A 21650-nucleotide genomic window follows, 5' to 3' on the forward strand; every position below is an offset into this window, starting at 1 on the left:
GTACCAAGTAGTATTGAACGTAATTTCTTCCATATTAGATGTATAAAGCAAAATTTCAACTGAACTTAACCTTCCGCCAGGCGCTTAGGCTTTTGCAACACCACCAGGTATTAACCGTATTTTGGTCGGCAACTTTTGTTTCATTTCACTTCCTAATTCACTCTTAATGATGATTTAATTTGCTTTAAAAAAATAAACGCCTTCGTAAACACCTTCCGTGGCATTGCAATGTTTCAACTGCTCTTTTCTGATGAATGCTTCATATCTATGGAAAGGCTTTTTACGTCTGATCTGGTTCTTTCATTATATCTTGAGCCAGATTTTTGAAAAAAAATATTTCTTTGATCAGTAGTTTCTATTGGTAATCCTGAATTGAACATTATCTGTTTTTTGAACCCAAATACGTTCATTATATTCTTGGGGCCTGTCGATTTCATCATTATTATGCATAGTTTAGATCAAAACTACACATTTAGTTTTCTCCATTGCCTATGAATCTGTTGGCAACTCTTTTTGGAAGCCGAACTGGGAATTGGCAAAATTCTTGATCGATAGCCGATGGATTTTTCCTGAGGGTGTCCAGGAATTTAATTTTCTTTCCTAAAAGAATCTGAGCCAAGTCGACATTTGAATACCAATTGTCAGTAGGTATTTTTGACAACTTTCACTTCAATGTTAACCGTTTATCGATGAGACAAAAAGTCAGCGGAAATTTCAATTTCCTAATAATAAAGAAAATCCCTGTCTGCCGTCCAACAGACGGCGTAGCGTCTAGCGAAAGGTTAAACATCATTTAATTTAACACCAAAAAGGTACTCGATAATCTGTACCGTTTTCGGTATATTTTGATTTAATTTAAATGGTGGTAAGTACCAATTTTTTAAGCAATCACTTATTCGAGATATTAGAAGATCCAAGCTCCAACGCACTTTGATAGAAGTTTTCGTAATTGATTGAGTAATCATTTTCTGAATCGATGGATTAGTAGAGGTGCAGAAGCTCCGATTCATTGGCCTCCTAGTTCTTGCGATTTTAATCCCTTGGATCGCAAAACAGTTATGTCGTATCTTAAAGAAAATGTTTATCTAATTTATCTTTTTGGTATTAAATTAAATGATGTTTAGGTACACTTGAAATTTTGCTTAATTAATCTGATATCTAATACTACTTGTTGCCAGTAGTTGTGGCCAAATCGTAAAAAATGTGTTCGAATGGCGTTACGCAAATTTTTACTGAGCAAACCAAATATTTTTCTGTTTTATATGTATTCTAAAGACGGGATCACCTTTTCTTGAAGCACCCTGTACAAATGCATCATTAAATTTCAAAATCAGCTCTAATCCAACGTGTATAATGATAATAATGTTAATGTATCATACCTTGGGTAATCGACTCGGTATTTCTTTGGCGTAACTCTCGACACCGAGTAAGAACGCGTTTAACACCTCCAATGATAAAAGAATAGAAAGGAGACAAATGACTCAAAACTTCCTATTGTTTGTTTGAACATTCAGTAAAAACAACATCTATTAATATCTGTCAATGTGCAAGTACCAAAGTACCATTATTTATAAAACGCTTACCGATTATGGTTCGACCAACATGGATTTTACTATAAGCGGGTTTATTGTTTATTTATTGCTACAATTGTTCGCGGTACGAACTCACGTTGGTAGTACTCACTAAAATAGGAATATAACCTAGAATTTAATAAAAAAAATGTCGTTTTAGTAACGAGCACGAGGTGATGCTTCTTCGAGATTTGAAATTTCACTTGTAGGGAATATACTCTGTTTGAATCAATATATATCATTTCGATTTCATTTTTAGAGCAAAGATAATGATTATTAGGGTACAATTTAGGAAAAATTCAACAACTACCAATAATATTGATACGAAAAGTGACTGGGAATCGTATCTATCGACACCTACCGATTTAAATATGACGATAAATATATTTGACACTTCTGGAAACATCCTGGTTTTATCAAAGAGAAGATTTAAAAACGAATAAACGTGGTGCATTTCCTCCCAAAAATCAATCAGAATACTAGTTCGAACCACGTTATGATCGAGATCGATGAAATGTGACTGAATCATCTCATCCTCAAGCTCTTAATTTATTTCACAATTAAAGTGGAAGATGTTATTCAGCTATTGTACATTAGAATCAGTGTAATCCAGACCATCGAAAACTCAGACAATCAAATTCAGGTTCGGATCAATGGTAAATAAACAAAACCCATAGCAGTTAATATCGTTATCAGTCGCTTGGTCCCATATTATTCAACATCATAATGGATGAAATCGTAAGGAAGGTTACGGAATGAGTGCCGAAAATTAAGATGATCTTCAAAGATTATCAATAATCTCACTGGAAAACAGTGTAGCACCAAAAGAGCCCATTAGATGCAAATTAGAACTAGATGGTCAAATAAAACAGAATAGAATGAAATACAAGTACCATGGAATTGACATAACTAGTTATGGAGACGTAGAAGACGAGGTAAGAGGACTAGCTAGAGGGAATAAGGTCGCGGGATGTCTTCAGAATGTAGATGGCGAAGCAAACACCTAAGACAAGAAACAAAGGCACGAATTTACAAAGAGACAATCAAACCTATAAACATCAGAAACAAGACCAGAAACATCAAACATGAAGCAACTCTCTGACATCGCAGAAATGAAAATGCTCAGACTTATATCGAGAAAACATCAGAGGATTAGGTGACGTAGATAAAATTAACGAATGGGTATCACAGCCAAAAAATTGATGAAAGCAGCATAAAAGTCGAATGACAGACGATAGACTGGTAAAAATAGAAAACATGTATATGTGTTTCACCGATATTCGAACAAGTTTAGTGCCACGTATTTCCAATACTGTAATACTGTAGATGAGGAAGCAATTCGAAGTGTAATTCGTTCAATTTAACCACCGTTGTCATTGACTTGTGAATCGGTGCATTGTCTAGGTGAAACAGTAGGTTTTTCTTCGACATATGAAGTAGTTTTTTGTTGATTTTTGCATTCAAACGATCCAACAACTATATGTAGTTTTCGCTTTTGATTGTCTCTCCTTTTTGGAGATGATCGATGAAAAATATTCCAAACGCATCCCAAAATACTGAAGCCATAACGTCTCCAGCTGACTGTGCTGTACATTTGCATGATCGTTTTGATTCCGGAGTGAAATGATGGATCCATGTTTCATCCATTGTCACATATCGACCCAAAAATTTGTATTTATTACGTGTAAACATGGCCAAGTACTGCTCTGAATCATCAACACGTTATTTTGATCGACTGTGAGCGGAACTCTCTTTGAAAAAAGCTTCCTCATGATGAAATGTTCATGCATAATTGTAAACAAACTTCTTTCTGATATATTTAGGGCCTCAGATATCTAACGCAATTTTAATTTACGATTAAATATAACCAATTTATGGACTTTTTTATTTTCTGGAGTGACCACCTCAATTGGACGACCAAAACGTTCACCATCATCGGTGTCTGTACGACCACCAATAACAAATGGTTCTTTTCGAAGGAGCAGAGTCCGTATAACACTTTTAAAGCCATTGCTGAGCTTGCAGAGTATTTTTTTCATCAAGAAGCAATGATAAATTAACACACGAAACTGTTTTGAATCCATTGTTGTGAAAATAACAAAAGTAGCTTCACTTAAATGGCTTTCACTTTTTTCTGACTAAACGAAATGTCATGAAACAGCGCCATCTGTGTTTCGGTCACACGAATTATTGAGTGATGTTATATATATAACCACATTTAAAATGCGGTTGATTGTGGCGACTCTAGACTTTAGCTCCGGACAACACCACAGACCAAATATAAAATTTAATCATTTTTCGTCAAAGTTTAGAGTATCATAACAAAACAGTGATTCCATCTTCTGGAAAGTTGCACGGGTTGATTCATCGGCTGCATCTAATTTCCTCATCCTGATCCAGTTGCTTGTTGTGTAGTATTCCAAGTGTTTCAAATTGTTGACCCTCTCGACGTTCTGACCATTTCTGTAGTGACTCGTTGAGGTATGGCAGGCGGCTGAAGACCATGAACTTTGTCATAGCAACATTCATGCTCAGATTCTGCGGATCCAGGAGATTATCGCACAAAGTAGCGGTATCGTGAGCATAGCGAATGGTATTAATTAGTTCACCGTTGATTTTGACCCCGAATAAAGGTTTAGTAAGAATATAGGTTAAGTAACAGTAAACACATCCGAATTGGATGCTTCATTGGAATTGACGTTGATTCTAACGAAAACTGGTCCTCACATTTAAAAAACTCGTCTTATGTTATAAATTTATTGGAGAATGTTGTCCTCTAATTGCAATATTCTTGGTCTATTAACGTTGACTTAACTTTAAAGAAGATCCCATGATAAGAAATCGCCTCAACAGCGGGGAAGCCATGGAATATCAGCCCCTACCCGCGCTAGTCCTATTACAAAGTTTATAGTCCACCTTGTATAAATTTTGGAGTACGCTACAATTTTAATTATGAGCTTAAATGAGTTCTTTTTGCTTCGACAATGACATGAAATGAAAATATATAGAATTTAATGATTTAAATTAGTTTTGGAATTATGTTTTTCAAAATTGATTATAATAATCATTCAGTTTTTATTTTGAACAAACTCGATATTCATATATGAAGAAATAAAAATCAAAGTATACCACGTTTTCGACCCGAATCTATTAAATCCAATACACAATGCGCACACACACCACATAGCAAAAGCAAAAGGAATACAGAAAGTTAGTTTTCAATATCGTGGGAACCATCAGCATCGCCTACTAAGTTGTTTGCACGCGGGCTTCTGGTGTTACGCACCTTACCATCTAACATCTCGCCAACGTGCAACGAGAAGAAGAAGAAAATAAATAAAGAAAGAAGAAAGAGAACCGGTGAATTCGTGAGTAATGATTGAAACGAACAATGTTCGCTGCCCAGTCATTAATCTATGAATAATAGTGCAGAGAACAGAATTTATTTCGTATTTTATATTGCGAGAATCTATGGCAGATATAGTGGGAGATTTCACGCTGGGAAAATGTATTGACTGAAAGATTGATGGGGTGCGAGATGAGATAGATGAATATGCATTTCATTGCTTATTTGCTAAAGGTTAAAACATTTTTAATTTTCATTACACGACAATAATGAGAATAAGATGATGGAATTTTGTTTGTGACTGGCATTATAAGAACTGGAAAATATTTCAACTTAAAAGACTGTTAAAAGAGTTTTACATCGTATAAATCCCAATTATTAAACAAAATTCCCAATACCAGTTAGAAAAAAAAGATGAGATTATGAAATAAAAATATTTCTAAACAGATTCCCACAAAAAGTAGTCGCTTCAAATCATAAAAAGTTATAATCTGATACGAGGGTTGCTAGTTAAGTTTTAAGATAGACAAATAAAAACAAATATTTATAATTCTTCCCATTCTGATCGAGGTACCTCCAAAACATATGTTTTGAACGCTTCAACCGTTTATTCAGGGTGTATAAAAAGTGATTTACGAAAATAAAAAGAAATCGTTGGCTGCCAAACAAGGACTCACATCGTCATGATAGAGAGTGATTCGTCCTCTGCGATTGGTTCCCCTGATTTTTTCGAACACTCCCGGCAAACAAATGCTGGTGAACCATTCAGAATTGATGGTTCTACGTTGCTCTAATGAAACGGTGGGGACGTGTGCAGTTATTACAAAAAAAACAAGCAACCATTTGCTTTCAAGTGCTACTTCATTGGATTCGGCTCTTCTTGAAGTTTCGGGTTCATATGCAGAGATCTATGATCCATCGCCTGTCTTATAGACGTCTTTTGAAGCACAGTGTTTGCACCAATGCGCAATGGACACGAGCTTTTTAAGCGATTGTCAAGTTATGCGGTATCCAACGCGAACAAATTTTTTTCACGGTCAAATGTTCATGCAACATTGAATGTATGAGAGTGGAACTAACGTCCAAGTATGCCTTAATCTCTTAATGGTATGTCACAAGAGAATCTTACAATATCAGTTTGCGACAGTGTCAATGTTTTCTTGCACAACTGCCGATTTTATACGATCAAAAGTCAACTATTTGAATTTTGTTAAAAACTATTTTAAATTATTTATCGATGAAGCTCAATAACAGTTCCACCTCTAAACAGACATATTTATAACGCCTCGCCCTTTATAACAGTGTGACAATTGTCAAAAAGTAAACAATGTTTGTATCGTTTATGTTTGTTTTCAACGCTTATTTTGAAACGTGATCTTTAGATAGAATTTTAAGGTGCCTGCTACTGGAGTCTCATTAAAACTATTATGGATATGGAAGTTGAAGGTGTGAGACTATTTAATTGAAAAATTGGGGTTGATAAAGCCATATTTTAAGTTATATGCTTCCTACATTAAAATTTATACTTAAGTTTCGGTAAAAACTAAAATCAAAGATGTTTTTGTATGTGGATTAAACCGAGTTATCGTTTAATTTTGTGTTTAATATAAACCTTAGTTATTCTTAATAAAGATTTTGAAAAGAAATTTTCCGCATATACTCGCCATTTTTATACAGGGTGTATTCAACTTGACTTGGGTCCCATCCAAATTTTGCAATCCGATTTTAACATATTTCCCGGCGTTTTCTTGATTTAAAATTTGGTATATATATCTAAGTCGGGTGACAATAAATGTTGACATATTTTTTGAAAGTCAAAATGGAGGATCCAAAATGTTCGCTAATTTTTTTTCCATTATAACATTGATTTCAACGAAAATACATTTTTTGAGGTTTTTGGTTTTGCTTACCTCGATTATTTTTCGTTATTTATACAAAAAGAAAGTGGCGAACTTGGAATGGCAAAAAAATCTGTAATTTAAGATCGCTTTTCATAAAATCATCTTGCATGGCCTAAATAAAAGCGTCTTTTTACTGTGACCACGTGTGAATTGGGAGAACCAGCAAAACACTGTAACTCAACATGATGCTTCATCATTAAAAGTCATAGCAAATCATCACACGAAAATGTTCGCGATTTAATTCCACGATTACAGCAAAATAAATATTTCAATTATCTGTAAACAACTTGAATAGCACTCGTATGACAACACGTTCTGAGTACGTTCACTATTAAAAATGTGAAACTTTATGATGACAATGTCAGATTTGACGTATCAGTGTTGCCATATCTCAAAACTTGAGTAGCGATTTTCGTAGTATTTGCAAGATTCAAGATTTTTTCAGTTTTGATATATTGTGATCTCGTATACGACGTCATTTTGTACTTTATGGATAATTTGAGTTAGTTTTTATTGAATTTATAGTCAATTGCAGCATTTTCTTTATCTACAACATTTCGTATTCTGTAAGTCCCAAATTAGACTAGCCTAGAATCAGTTTTTGAAGTTTATCTAGATAAAAACCTCTAAAGCCCCATGCTGATATTGCGGAGGACATCGAAACTGAATGGATGACGAATCTGAAACATCTATTTTTATCCTCGATGATGATTCCTCTATGGTAGGATACCTCTTTGTCCATGTCAAGTATTTCAAACATACCTACACGTAAATGGTATTTGGATAGCTTACTTGGTATAAACAGTAGAACTCGTCAAAAGAATTTGGTCACTCACTTACCATGGCCAAAAGAAGATACTGAAGGCGTTGTATAACCTAAATCAACATGGAATCTCTTTTCTCGGGCGTCGTTGTTATGGATATAATTGTCTAATCTACCAAAGATTAAACAAAACGTAAAAAAGTGAAATATAATTCTGAACAATGGTATATTGGACCACTGATTCGTATGGAATGAATTTCTTATTCAGACTCTTGTCTGATCTTCTCATTTTTGGTCTCACTTGTAATATAACATGCAGAAATGTTTTCGGCATGTCCCTTATCTCAGAATCTCCATTCATCTCCCACTTTCACGTTACCATATATTTTCTTATTCACTTTTCTGTCGAATCTTCTTAATTTTACTTTGCCGTGCTCTGTTAGTGTCCATGTCTCACTTCCTTATGAGTAAACAGGGCGAGTAAGAGTTTTGTAGATCTTTATGTTGGCGGTGCAGTTTAGATTTAGATTGTTTTTCAGTAGATTCTGATTATAGTAGGCCTTGAGCCCATATTACATCCTCTCCTTTATGGACATAGAGCAGTTTTCAATGTACAGATTCCATGATACCTGAAGGTTGTTACTTCCTCAAAAGTTCTGTTTTCTATTGCAAAGAAGTTTTATCCACTGAAGCAAACATGTACAGTGTTTTAGTTTCAATAGATATGAATCCGACGTTTCAAGCTTCCTCTTCGTGCATCTCCACCAGTTTAGTTGTCACATGAGAATCTTGAAGTATCAGTTTACAACAGCATCAATGTTTTCTGGTACAACAGCCGATTTTGGACGGTCTTCACGAAATTCATCCCGTAGCGAAGTGCGACCACGATTGATTCGGAGAACCAGCAAAACAAACACGGTGGCCCCAGATGATGCTTCATCATCAAAAGCGACCATGTGGTGTGTTTTACTTTCAATGGATATGAGTCCGACCTTTCAAGCTTTCTCTAAGTCGTCGTGCAACCCCACCAGGCTAGTTTTGCTTCCTGCTTTTTTTACACAGTACGATATTGCAAACAATGATGAAGAGCTACAAAATATTATGCAAAAAATATACGCAGCAAGTGAAGAATATGGACATCTTCCAGTGCGTCTAACGATAAACGATCAAGACATAGATCAGGTAGAAACGAAATCACAGTAAACGCGAAATACGATCAAGGATAGAAACAGCTCGAGCTGCTTTTAACAACATAAAGAAAATTTACACCAGCAAGGATATTTCTTTACAACTAGAATTAAGAATAGTCAGGTGTTACATATTTTCTGTTTTATTCTATGATGTAGAGGCTTGGACCACCGCCGAGGTTACTTTGAAAATATCCTGGACGGATCATATCACCAACTTGAAAGTTTTGCAGAGACTAGAAGAAGAGATAGTCGTCTTTACGGTAACAAAATGGAAACTGGAGTATTTTTGCTACATACTAAGACATGACAAAAACAATCTTTTGCAGTTGATTGTCTGAAGCATAGTAGATAGTAAGAAGGGATCAGAGAGAAGACGGCATTCATGGTTGCATAACCTACCGCCAGTGATTAGAAGTGTCATCTATTGATTTAAGAAGATGACTGGTCATGATCTTTGGGACATGATGTTGAAAACAACGAATCAAAAATTGTGTATACACTCACCAGGTGGTTGTTGTATTTTAGTGGAAGGTGCCGGGTTTTTTAATCTCTTCGGAAATTTAGGAACTTGTAGAACGACAGGAGTTTTGATACTAAGATCTACAGGTTCCATTTGGACTGGAGGTCCTTCAGCCTGAAACAAAAATATTGAATAATATAAAAAGTGAAATATTCATTTTTGCATAATCTGAAGAAACTGAGTTTACCTGTTTTTTTATCTAGGGACTGGATTTATCACTATTATTTGACGGCTGTTAATTTTGAAATTAATAAATACAAATTTTTTCGAGGTGCGAGAGCGGAGAGGAATTTTGATTTCAAATAAAAAATAAATGAATATTTGAAGTTATAAAAATCCTTAAAAATACCCCTAAAAACATCCATCCCACATTTTTTCCCCTAAATTTGGAGGGAAACCGCTAAGTTGGGAACCCTGTTGTTTACCCTGTAGATATATAAAAAAAAATGTTATTGCAATTTTTTTTCTTCAAACGCTTATAAAATTCATTTATATATAAGGGAGCTATAGAATTTTCGCCATACCGGTCGTATAGTCCTCGACCTACCTCAACATAAGAAGATAAGAAAAAGACGAAGAAGACTGCAATTGCAAAAATTCATCGACATTCCAAACTGCCGTAAACTGACCATCGGATGCCGTCCGCGTGTATCTGTCAACTTTGCGGGCTCCTTATACTACCATGGTACTTACCAGCTGATGGACCGGCAATGGCACGTGACCCACGATCGATGTTGCCGATACCATTACAAAATTTTCATATTTTTTCTATTGGTTATAAAGTAAAGTCATAAGAATACAATTTTAGTTGTATTTAAAAAAATGAAGAAACAGAATAATTTGAAAATACTATTTTACTTTTTTGTTGAACACATTCGATCACAAATCACAGGTTTAGATGAGACGCTACAATGCCACTACAAGTTTTCAAAAGTGAGAAATTTATATGATAAGCACTAATAAGTACTAAATAATTCTCAAATTTATATTTTTTTGCTAAAAAGAAGTCTCCAAATAGCAGATTGTTACGAAGCCTATTATGGTCATCGATGCTATAGTTTGGCGAATGCGCCTATTTTGTTATGTTACATTATGTTGTGGCCGTTTTTATAAAAACAGTTTCTAAGAAGGACTTTCTGTTTGTTCGCGAAAAACTAGAAATTTCCAGTAATCGAAAAAAAAAAAAATTAAACCAAACGGTGAATTTAAATAAATTAGATAAGTGTTTAGTAATAAGTGTTAGTGAATATACTAATGATAAGTAAATATTTTACTGTAAGTGTTAGTGTATAAAGAAATTACGTAAGTGACACCGTTTGTACTTAAAACTTTTTAAATAAATACGAAGAACATTACAGTCTTTTTAGGGTTAAAGTTATAAAATTATCTAATTTTGAGAACCAAATATAAAAAATATGGTTTTGGCACTCTGTAATGTAACTATGGAATTAATTATATGCTTCTGAATAAACGAATAGTCAATAATATAATTGGTGTCTTATTAATAATGTTATCCAATGTTCATTTAATAATTATACAAAAAAAGCGATAATTGAATATACCCCATCGTACTCCATGGTTCAGTACTCTTCCAGAACTTGGTAAAATCCTTCTATTGACTTAGATGCCAAAAATTGTCGCACTTCAATGTCAACATCTCCTTTCAGTTTAAAGTTTTTTACCACGTAAGAGTTTCTCTGTGGATCTGAATAAACAGTAATCTAACGGTGCTAAATCCGGACTAAATGCTGGATGTAGTAGGAGTCCAATACCACAAAAATCTTCTTCTTAATTCGTGTAACTTACGCAGAGAGTCCGCTTTCGGTAAACTAACCCTGGACATTTCTCCTATAAAACTACTGTCAACAAAACTCGAATCGACGTCTCTTAACTTCGAATTCTTCGTACAATGATGGTGTCTAATGTTAGGGTTCTATGTATAAATCTATTTTTCATAACATGTAACAATGCGTCTAATAAAACGATTTTATTTGGTTAATTCCTATTATATAATAACATATTCTCGATAAACTTCAAATTTCAACACATGAAGTGTGTCATCATTATTTGTATTGATCATAACATAAAGGCAACGCTGTAAGTATCGGTACTTATATCTTCAGCCGCAAAGCACACGAGTGATATGTCGTTTTTTACAAACACACGGACAGGTTTCTTTCTGTTTGGGTATAGGTGATGATTGCGGAAAATCTAGTTTTGTAATGGCATTTATTAATAGAGAGGTTGGTGGTCCAACCAAGAGATTCAGTTATTTCAAAAGAATATTGATTAAAAGAGAATGAATAGATTATATAATATTCAAATATCAATAAATATTTAAAAGTCTATTCGATTACTGAATTAATTCATTAAAAATTACGAGAAAATTTGATATATACGATATAACGATAAAGAGATTTAGTTGTTAGATTCTTCGAAAAATTACGGAAGCTCACTCACGCGATCCAAGCCGATAATACATAGTCAACACGAAAATAACCGGAGTTAAATATATTAATCGTTTTATTTCAAGGTGAAAATTAGTTAATGTATAAGCTATCAACACAAAATCTATCACAAACGAATAATTTTATTGATTAACGATAAAAACTATAATATATCTTTAACTTCATGCTTTCTGACAAGTGATGTCATTCTAATACCGGATATCCCTCCCTCTACAATGGAGAAGGGCTCTAAACCTGTCAGGCATCAAAGAAATTAAATTTTAGACGTACTCCACTAGAATATCAACCTATTCTTCACGAAGAGTCACAAACCTATTTAAATTATCCCACAAATTCTCTAAGAGATTCACATCGGAATATTGGATTCTTACTTGCTGCAAGGATACAATTCTGGCGAGAATTATCCTTCCAAATGAATAGCAAGGATAACAACCTCTAGACACGCTTCATCGATGTACCTCCGAGCAGTCAGAGCTCTATTATTAACGGAAATCAGATCAGTCCGGACGTGGAAATCAATTCCACCCCAAACCATAACTGATCTTCCGAAAGGCCGTGATTCGCGTAGAGCTAAACGCCCTCTGATCGTCTCCACACTCTTTTTATTGCTCTACAGTCCAATCAGAATCCTAATCGCTTTTTTCTATAATGTCTTTCCTGGAATTAAAGACCTATCGCGGGTCGTCTTGATATAATTCCAAGCTCTCTCGGTTTCTAACGTACTATGTCTTAGCTCGCGACACAATAAGTTTCTTCTACAGCCGTTGTTGTCCTTGGTCGTCCACTGCCAGCCCTCCGATCGTAGCTACTGGTCTCCCGGAAACTCCTGACCCTAAATTATATGTGATAATTATTTCAAACAAGGAGAAAACATCAAGAAATACGTTTAAGAATTCCAACAAAAGATCCCGATCGCCCTCGAATATTCGAAACGCCAGATGCACATCCATATCGGATTTTACGATGGGTCCAATATAGGCCCAGATTTGGGCCAAGTATGTACAACTCTGGCCCTAGCTTGGAAGCCGTTATTCGCCCAGACTTGGTAGGAGTCTGGGATCATAACAATGTTTCCCAGCGTTGGCCCCAGCTGAGCCCCGTCGTTTAGTTTATTTTAGTGAAATAAAAGAGTAAGTAGTCGATAAAGTTAAATACCTTCCATTCTCAATAAATAGATTATTATCGTTTTAATAGGAATTCAACTAGTTCTCAATCCACAATTAAGTTTGTATCGAACCTGTAGTTGTTTTATGTGATTTGAAAAGTATAACAAGAAGGCGGAATATGTCCAGCGACTTCCAAAAGACAAAAAAAAAAAGATTTATCAACACGGATACAGAATGAAACGAAACTAGCGACAAAGGAGAGATCACAGAAAGGGAAGAGACCCTCTAGAGGCGACTTAATAGATGCAGCTGTGTAATCAGAAGTTAATCAGGAACATTACATAAAGAATCCAACTGCCGTAAAACCTACCCTAACATAATCATCGGGTGATTAAGAAGAATGACTTTATTCTAAGAAGGAGGGAGATTAGAGAACTTCAAAGATGTTCCTGTGAAAACAAAATCACAACTAGAGAAAGATAGAAGTCTATTACATGGTAAGAAAAAAGGGCCTGCCAGAGACTTGAACAAGAGTTTTAGGTGGTTCCCAATAGGAGAATAAGGTTTTCAGTTGATAGAACTGGTTTAAACATCTCAGTTTGCGATATTGTGTGTAAACACTTTTTTAAGACGACGCCATCTGAAAGTTGTTCGTTCTGTATTCATTTACATACCGAAAGTTGCGTTTTGAGTGTTCCATGTAGTGAAAATGACAGTTCCGTACTGCAAAACACTTTCGGGACGCTCTGGAGTACACAACTTTGACTTCCTTAAATGCCACTTCAATGTTGACAGTTGACAGTTTCACTTCGATGATTTTGCATAACCTTAAAGTTATAATTTTTTGAAATTATTTGTTTTATCCGAAGTTTTGTCTAAATTAATGAATAACAATGAATGATGATGAAAAAGAAAACATCGGCGATGAAGCGTTACTCGAAAATGTTTATAATTCTCTATTATTCATTTCCTCGGTGTAATTGAAAAAGTTTTGGATACAATAGTATTGACATAACTATTGTTTCAGTCGTTTTCCAAAATTTGTAGTTGTGAGAGCGTTTCTCTAGACTTAGTTTCTTTAAACAAGCACGTTATTTTTTTTGTTGTTACATTTAAAAATGTTTATGGCACACTTTATATATGCGTTCATTTGAAGTTAACAAAAAAAACTATACAAACTGTATTTATGGACATCAAAAGATATTAAAGAAACCGTTCTAATCAACATCGTTAAGTAAATAGTCGTTACCTTAGTTGCAAAGTATTACCTCTGCTAAGTACTAGTATCGCATTTCATTTCAACACGACTACATAATTTATGCGAGGTTGGTTAATTTGTAGCGGATTTTTTCCAATAAACATTTTCAATGAACGCTAAAATTTCCTGCCCACGTTTTTACTTTGAAATAGTTGTGGTCAAAATAGTAACAAAATTGACCAATGAAACATAATAAGAAAAAAAATAGTGTAAACAGATATTTTAACGACGACATTCAAGTGTTTGAAGAAATTAATTTGTTATCGAACTCCAGATTCGTGGGTAAATCGTCCTCTACACACTTTGAAAGCATTTGAATCAAATATAATCGCTAGTAAGTTTTTCTTGTATCTTTTTAACGTTGCTTTTTATATATATTACATTTTAGAAATACAGTTTTTTATATGCATAAGCTCCTTTTTGTTCAAATCTGTTCTACCTACTCGTTAGTTCTTTAGTAATTCTCTGTGTTCCCTCATCTCGCACGATGCCAATAGTATTTTTGATGCCAGTAGCACCGTGCGAGTACATGCACGTGGCACGTGCTAGTGGCAAGTTAAGGAAGTGGGAACTTTTTGGCGCTCAATTTATTGGAAAAAGTCGTCGTCGTCGTCTTTAGAATAAGAAGAATAAATATATTTAACTTGAATATTGGTTACACCCTTATTAGCGCCCAAATTTTAAAAGTAGCCAATACATAATCAGCTAATAGCTTTGGGTATACTCAGAACAGTTCCAGAAGTTGTACTGAATCAATCCAGACACATTTAAAAAAATTACGTGACGTTCTAAGAGACCATCGTGACATAAAGATTAGTGTGATTCCGTTAGGGCTGTCTGCGTATGGTCATGTAACTTGAAAATGTGTTTTGCGTCTGCGCCAACTCAATACGCACGCTGTCTGCAGCGCCAAAATACCGACTGATCGGATATTTGTGGCGCTGCACGCTGCATGCGACTATCACACAAGCTGCACGATGCCAGTCGCATATATGTGTAAGCTCCACGTGATCAATACAGGCTGTTCTTCGAGCTGCATGCTAGTAGCAAGAAAAATCGCGCCGTGCGAGATACATAAGTGTATAACCCGCCTAAATTGTTCCTAATTGAAATACATTCTTGCACGGTTTAGTGAGTTAAGTTTATTGACTATTTGTATCACTTTTTGTATATATGCGTACATAACGTTTTTGAGTTTAACCCTGTCGAAAGTTTGGGTTAGGTCGACAAATCATACTCTGTAACTTCTTCTTTTATTTTATTTTACGATATAGTATAGTAGTATAGTTTTCTAAATAAACAATAGTTAAGAATTATCAGTTTTAAATAAGATAAGTGAAAAAATTAAAAAATAGCTCAAAGTCAGAGAGTAATCAAGAACAAACACACAAGTATCACTAATCTTTCACGGTGTTTATGTGTAGACTTTTACGAGTTTCTCCTGACACTTGACATTTTAAAAGTCAAATGTCTTAATAATTATGTTAATAGCTATGTACGCAGGTGTGATTTCTAATCAATTTAGAAACCGGTGGCATGCGCACTTCCAAAATTATTGATTGCCAGTCTTGGATTTTCAATAATTGATTACGTTTGCGTTATATCAACATCCGCAATGGGTTCGTAATCAAACAAAGCGATCTTAGATTGGTTATCAACTGATTCGGAATCGATTCTGAATTGATTCGTGAAAGAAGGTTATATACAAGATGGCGTACGTAATTTTATAAATTTTTTCAAATCAATTGAATTTGAATAGGTTACACTACAGATAGCTGATTGTTCGAATAAAAAAAATTCGTTTCAAATTAATGATTGGCGGAAGTAAAAATTATATTGATGTAAGTTTTCCATTTGTAATTATAGTTTATATATTAAGTAGGAGAGCGTTAATATTTCAGAAGCAGCAATGTTAAAATAAACTTTTTGACAGCTTAAATACCATTACACGGTATAAGAAATGTAATTATCATTATTATCAGGGTTATTATAATTTACCATAGACTGTAATTAAGATGTAAACTCAATGATGTCGACGGAATGTGTTATTAATGTTGTTTATTTTTATTTAAATTTTCCTCACATCAACTCTCTTAATTGCAGTCGAACTTTATTACTATAAAACAGATTTATTCGACGTGAACCACTAGAGGGCGTTGATAAAATGAAAGAATCAATAGGTACAGAAGCATTAAAAGATGTAAGACAAATGCGGAGAGCAGACTGCTTGTCTGATCATGAACTAGTCAGAGCAAAATTAAAAATTAGTATAAGAGAATGAAAAAGAAACAATTGGAAAGACTTTCTCAAAAATCCAAGTATTTATGGCAAATCAAGATGTATGGAAATCATATTAAGAAAGTATGCAGTGCAATAACAATAAAGATGGATGGATAACTGCAGCACCAAAAGCCAAAAAAATATACGAAACATCAACTGCTAAAGGCTTACTAGAGAAATATGGCAGAAAAAATGGAGATGTGAAATGAAGTGCCTGACAAGACAAGCGACTATTCACGAACGAAAGTAAAGAAAGCAGACTGTCGCTATACAAAATAACCTAAAAATTGATAGGTAATAGAAATTTGCCGCAAAGGATGAAAATAAAAAACAAATCAGGAGAAGTATGTACGAGTCAAAAAGACATAAAACAAAGATGATAAGAATTATTTTCTTAATTATATAAACAAGCAAATGTCGATCCAGTTTACCTAGAAATCATCGAAAACAAACAGGGAACACTAAAGATCGTGGAAGAAGCAATAACGATGGCAGAAATAACTCTGGAAAAAAGGAAAAGCAAAAGGCAATGACCGTACTCGTATTTCAGCAGATCTAATACAAGCATATATATCTTGCAACAGAAACGTTTCATTTACTGGATCAATGATAAAACTTCAAAAAAAGGCTCAAGTTTTTCGGGAAAGAATACATTTTTAGCACATAACTCGATACTTTAAAGGCAAGTGCAGAGTTATACATCGAGGACAGCTGTAAAAACACCACTTGGATTAGATCTTTTCTTGGCGAAGAAAGTTGGAAAGGGGGTTACATAAAGGTAAATAGCCACCTGGCTAGCCCTGAACAAGAAGAGAAGAATGCTCGAATCTTCCATAGAACTTAGAAGAGAAGAAGTAGTCTACGCGCGAAACCGCGACGCGACTAGGATGAGGAGCAGTTGGAATGGCTTCGCATCCATTCGTGGATCTATATAGAAGTGGATGCTAAACGACACGTGTGAAAAGAAGCTAAACTATGCGAAAACTAAGCCATGTTCAGAAGTGTTCATTCTTGCATTGACCATATTGCGTCAGTGAGAATAATACTGAAGCAAAGAAAACAACAAAATGAAGAAATCTAGTTAAATTTTATAGATTACGTGAAAGCATTTGACTCGATAACTAGAGAAGTTAGTAACGCTGTATAAAATATCAAGTACATCAAGAACATAACCAGACGAAGAAGATGAGTAATCAATGCCTTTGGAAACTAACTGAAGAAGAGAAAACCGATCACGAAGCTATAAATTGAGAATGATAGGTTTTTCAACGGTAAAAAGACCTTCCTAGTTCATAGTTCTAAAAATAATATCAACAACTCGTCGATGTTTATAGAAAACATACATCACAGCCAATATCAAAGACGCCGATAAACATAAAACGATTCGGCGTATTCACGAAATAACCGCACGGGACCGGCTTCACAGTCCATGTCTTGGACGAGTCCGTAACGATATTGTCCTGGAAAAAAATATAAAAAGAGGAAAAATTGTTTGAATTAGATTTAGTCACTTATTTTGGAATTTGAGTAACAAAACATAAAATTGTTGAGCTTAACTCTAACTTTGGGCGAACCCGCCTTTTCTCAAGTCTATAGTTCTTTGTTGCTCAATTTTAGTGAATTGAATTATCGTTCATGTCTTCTTTATTCATTCATTTCATTTAAGTGTAGTTTTAACTATTTTATTTACTTGTGAATAAATTTATATAGATATTATAATTCATTTAACTGACACATTGGAAGAAACGAAAGTCGTTTAAAAAAACGTGGAATAAACAACAAACTATTAAGAGAAATAAATTTTTTCAAAATCTACTACAATAATTTTTCATTAACAATTATTAATACAAGAAAATTTCCATAGAATATGACTAGCCCGAAGAGGAAAACCGAAACTAATGATTAATCAAAAAGCAGAAAGCAATAAAAGCAATAAAGTTTAGTAGAAGCGACAGAGGCATCGCTTCTCGAATCAGGTTTTGCGGTTGAAACATATAATTAGACCTGTTAAATTACTCACGAATCCGATTGCAAATGCGATTCATTTGTTTTCAATTATTATATTCGTCAGGGGAGTTGCATAACAAATTGAGCTTTATTTAAATTAATAATTTGTAAACGGAAGATGCGTGTTGTAAATAGCGCCCGTTCCACATCATTTGATTAAGTATAACGTCTAGTTAACTGAAATCATGATGTATCTTTTAGTTTATATATACATATGAGGATAAATTTATTTCATTTAGAAATAGAGTGTTTGATGCAAGCATATATATGGTATATTTCAAGTGACATGTTGAAATTGCAAAACATACAATATACATGCGTGTTTCAAATAAACGTGTTGGAAGAAAACATTTAAATGGCCAACTGTCATGTGTCATACATCATGCGTTCTGTGTCGTATCGTCGTTCTGTGCCAGAATTACTTTTATTGGCTTTCAAAACAACTGTTTCATAAAAAAGAACAGGAGCAAATAAATGGAAAATTCAACAGAGCGCTTCAGCGTATAGTGCTAGAAATTCGAGAACATTTAAATTGTCAAGTGTCATACATCGTTCATTTTCATCAATCTATGTCGTCTGTCACCTATTCTGTGTTATCTGTCACGTGTTCCGTGTTATAATCGCTTTCATTGGCTTTCAAAACATCTGTTTCTTATTGAAGAAGTTAAGCAAATAATTTGACAATTGGATAGAACGCGTATAGTGTTAGAAGTTCGAGAATATATAAATGGACAATTTTCATGTGTCATACATCATCCATTTTGTGTCGTCTGTCACGTATTCTGTGTTATCTGTCACGAGTTCTGCGTCTTTATTGCTTTTATTGACTAATAAAACAACTGTTTCATAAAAAACAAAAGGACCAAATAATTGGAAAATTGAACAAAATAGTAATAGAAATTAGAGAGCATTTAAATGGCAAATTGACATACATCATGCATTTTGTGTTATCTGTCACGTATTCTGTGTTATCTGTCACATGTTCTGCGTCATTATTGCTTTTATTGACTAAAAAACAACTGTTTCATAAAAAATAACAGGAGCAAATAATTGGAAAATGGAACAGAACAGTAATAGAAATTCGAGAACATTTAAATGGCCAATTGACATACATCATGCATTTTGTGTCGTCTGTCACGTATTCTGTGTTATCTGTCACGAGTTCTGCGCCATAATTACTTTTATTGGCTTCCGAAACAACTGTTTCTTTTTGAAGAAGTTGAGCAAATAATTTGACAATTGGACAGAACACTTCGCGTATGGTATTAGAAATTTGAGCATATTTAAATGGCCAATTGTCATGTGTCATACATCATACATTCTATGTCGTCTGTCATGTATTCTGTGTTATCTATCTACGTCATAACCGCTTAACCTTGAATAAGTAAAAACATGCATACTCTATGTTATGTTACATAAAAAATTGGCTGTATATCTACTAACGTATACAAAACGTTCGTTCGTTCGTTCAGTAAAAAATGTTTATAAGAGTTTCTTGTAAAAATATGGATATTTTTATATGTTATGATGCAATTCATGGGCATCAGTTAGTCCAGAATTACATAACTAAACGATGATTTGCAACTTCTTTTTTTATATCCAAGAAATCAACCATTAGGTTTTAATGGTAACAGAGAATATATTGAAAGATAAAAGAAAGAAATAAAAAAAAACAAGAAATATCTTCGTTGGCCATCTGTCCGCGTAATCTAACTGCTATTAGAGTCGCCTTTACGAAATCATTAGACGCACCAATGGTTATAGCCCGTGATGATCAATGCCACTAAATGGGTTTTATGGTTATTGTAAAATACCAATGGGATTATGACGTAGAAAGAGTGAGATGTTTTGTAAAGAAACAAGAATTATGTTGAAGACATTGACCTCTATTATCTCTATATTAGATTGCTTCATTATCTTTTAGTTTACATTTGAAAAATGTATTACACACTATTTAAAAATAGTTTGACTACCTCTCAATCGTTATCATTCACCTAATTAAACTCTCAGAAAAGGTGGAGTTTTATTAACCAGCCAATATTCAGAAATTAAAAGATGAGATCATTTTATTACGAATTCGCCTACTGATATAGACCGTGATGCAGGTCCTGTCCTAATATATTATCGATCCTTTTTTTGTGAGGCATTTTCAATTTCTAAGAAGATTGTGTTTGTTCGTTTACGGTAATCTCGAGATTTCAAGAATTTGAAGCTTCCAGATGGTGGTTTAAATATATCAAGCTGTAGGTCAGTCAACAATTCGTGAATAATGAATCCAAAAGGGAACAACTAAACAGTATATTTGAAATGAATCAGTTGAGTGTATGAATAAATTGAATATTTTTGAATAGTTAAGCATGTTAGTGAATAGTGTAAATTAAGGATTTTAGGATTAAATACTTTTTATATGTATAAATAAGAACAGATAACTTGAGCCCATAAAAATTTCGTTGTAACGTCACTGTCATGCAATTATACGTTTCAACAACTTCAGAATATATAGAAGCATCAGACCAAAGTAGAAAAACCACAATTTTTAAAAGGCTTCCGCTTGTATCATTTACTTTTCTTACCGCTATTACAAAATACTAATAAAAAACCGCTAAAAATAAATGAACATAGATAAAAGTCCCGGCACTGGTTGAGAGCGCGTACTGATTATTCAAAAAAGTGTCTTGTACAACATTTATAAAAAAAAAGGAAATTTAAATTGATTTTAACTATGGAAGAAGATAGTTTCTGAATAATAAATCCTTATAAGAATTTAAGTCAAATCATCAAACGTTTTCTACGTTATCTGTCACTTGTCATGTGTCATACAACATGTATTCCGAGTCGTCTGTCACGTATTCTCAGCCATGTAATATGCGTCACAACTATAAAAATATTACGAATAGAATAGATATGATATAGGTGCGTATGCAACTGAGAGTGTTTAACCTTTAGGAAAAGAGAGAAAATGAGTTATATATTACCATCTTTGTTTAAAGAGAACACAGTAGAAAAGCATTTTCAACATTTTAATAATATATATATATATATATATATATATATATATATATATATATATATATATATATATATATATATATATATACAGATGTATCGTAGTCTTGTTCCAAAGTACTTGGCCTGACCTAAAGATGGCGGTAGTTGTATGTTTCAAGTTTGAAGCTGAATTTGTAAACATAAACGAAGACCAGCATCGCACGGGTGAGAAAGCTGTGCGCAAGATGGGTG

General features: G+C 34.0%; 1 protein-coding gene across 1 annotated transcript in view; it reads right to left on the minus strand.

Annotated features, from left to right (window-relative positions):
• The window catches only part of LOC130898442 (Krueppel-like factor 12), a 187771-nt gene that overhangs the window by 76118 nt on the left and 90003 nt on the right, over positions 1 to 21650 (minus strand). The window contains exon 4 of the mRNA XM_057807762.1: positions 9276 to 9405. Coding sequence (XP_057663745.1) covers positions 9276 to 9405 — 130 coding nt within the window. The remainder of the gene's footprint in view (positions 1 to 9275; positions 9406 to 21650) is intronic.

The sequence above is a fragment of the Diorhabda carinulata genome, chromosome 10 (assembly GCF_026250575.1).
Source record: "Diorhabda carinulata isolate Delta chromosome 10, icDioCari1.1, whole genome shotgun sequence".
NCBI classification, from domain to species: Eukaryota; Metazoa; Arthropoda; class Insecta; order Coleoptera; family Chrysomelidae; genus Diorhabda; species Diorhabda carinulata.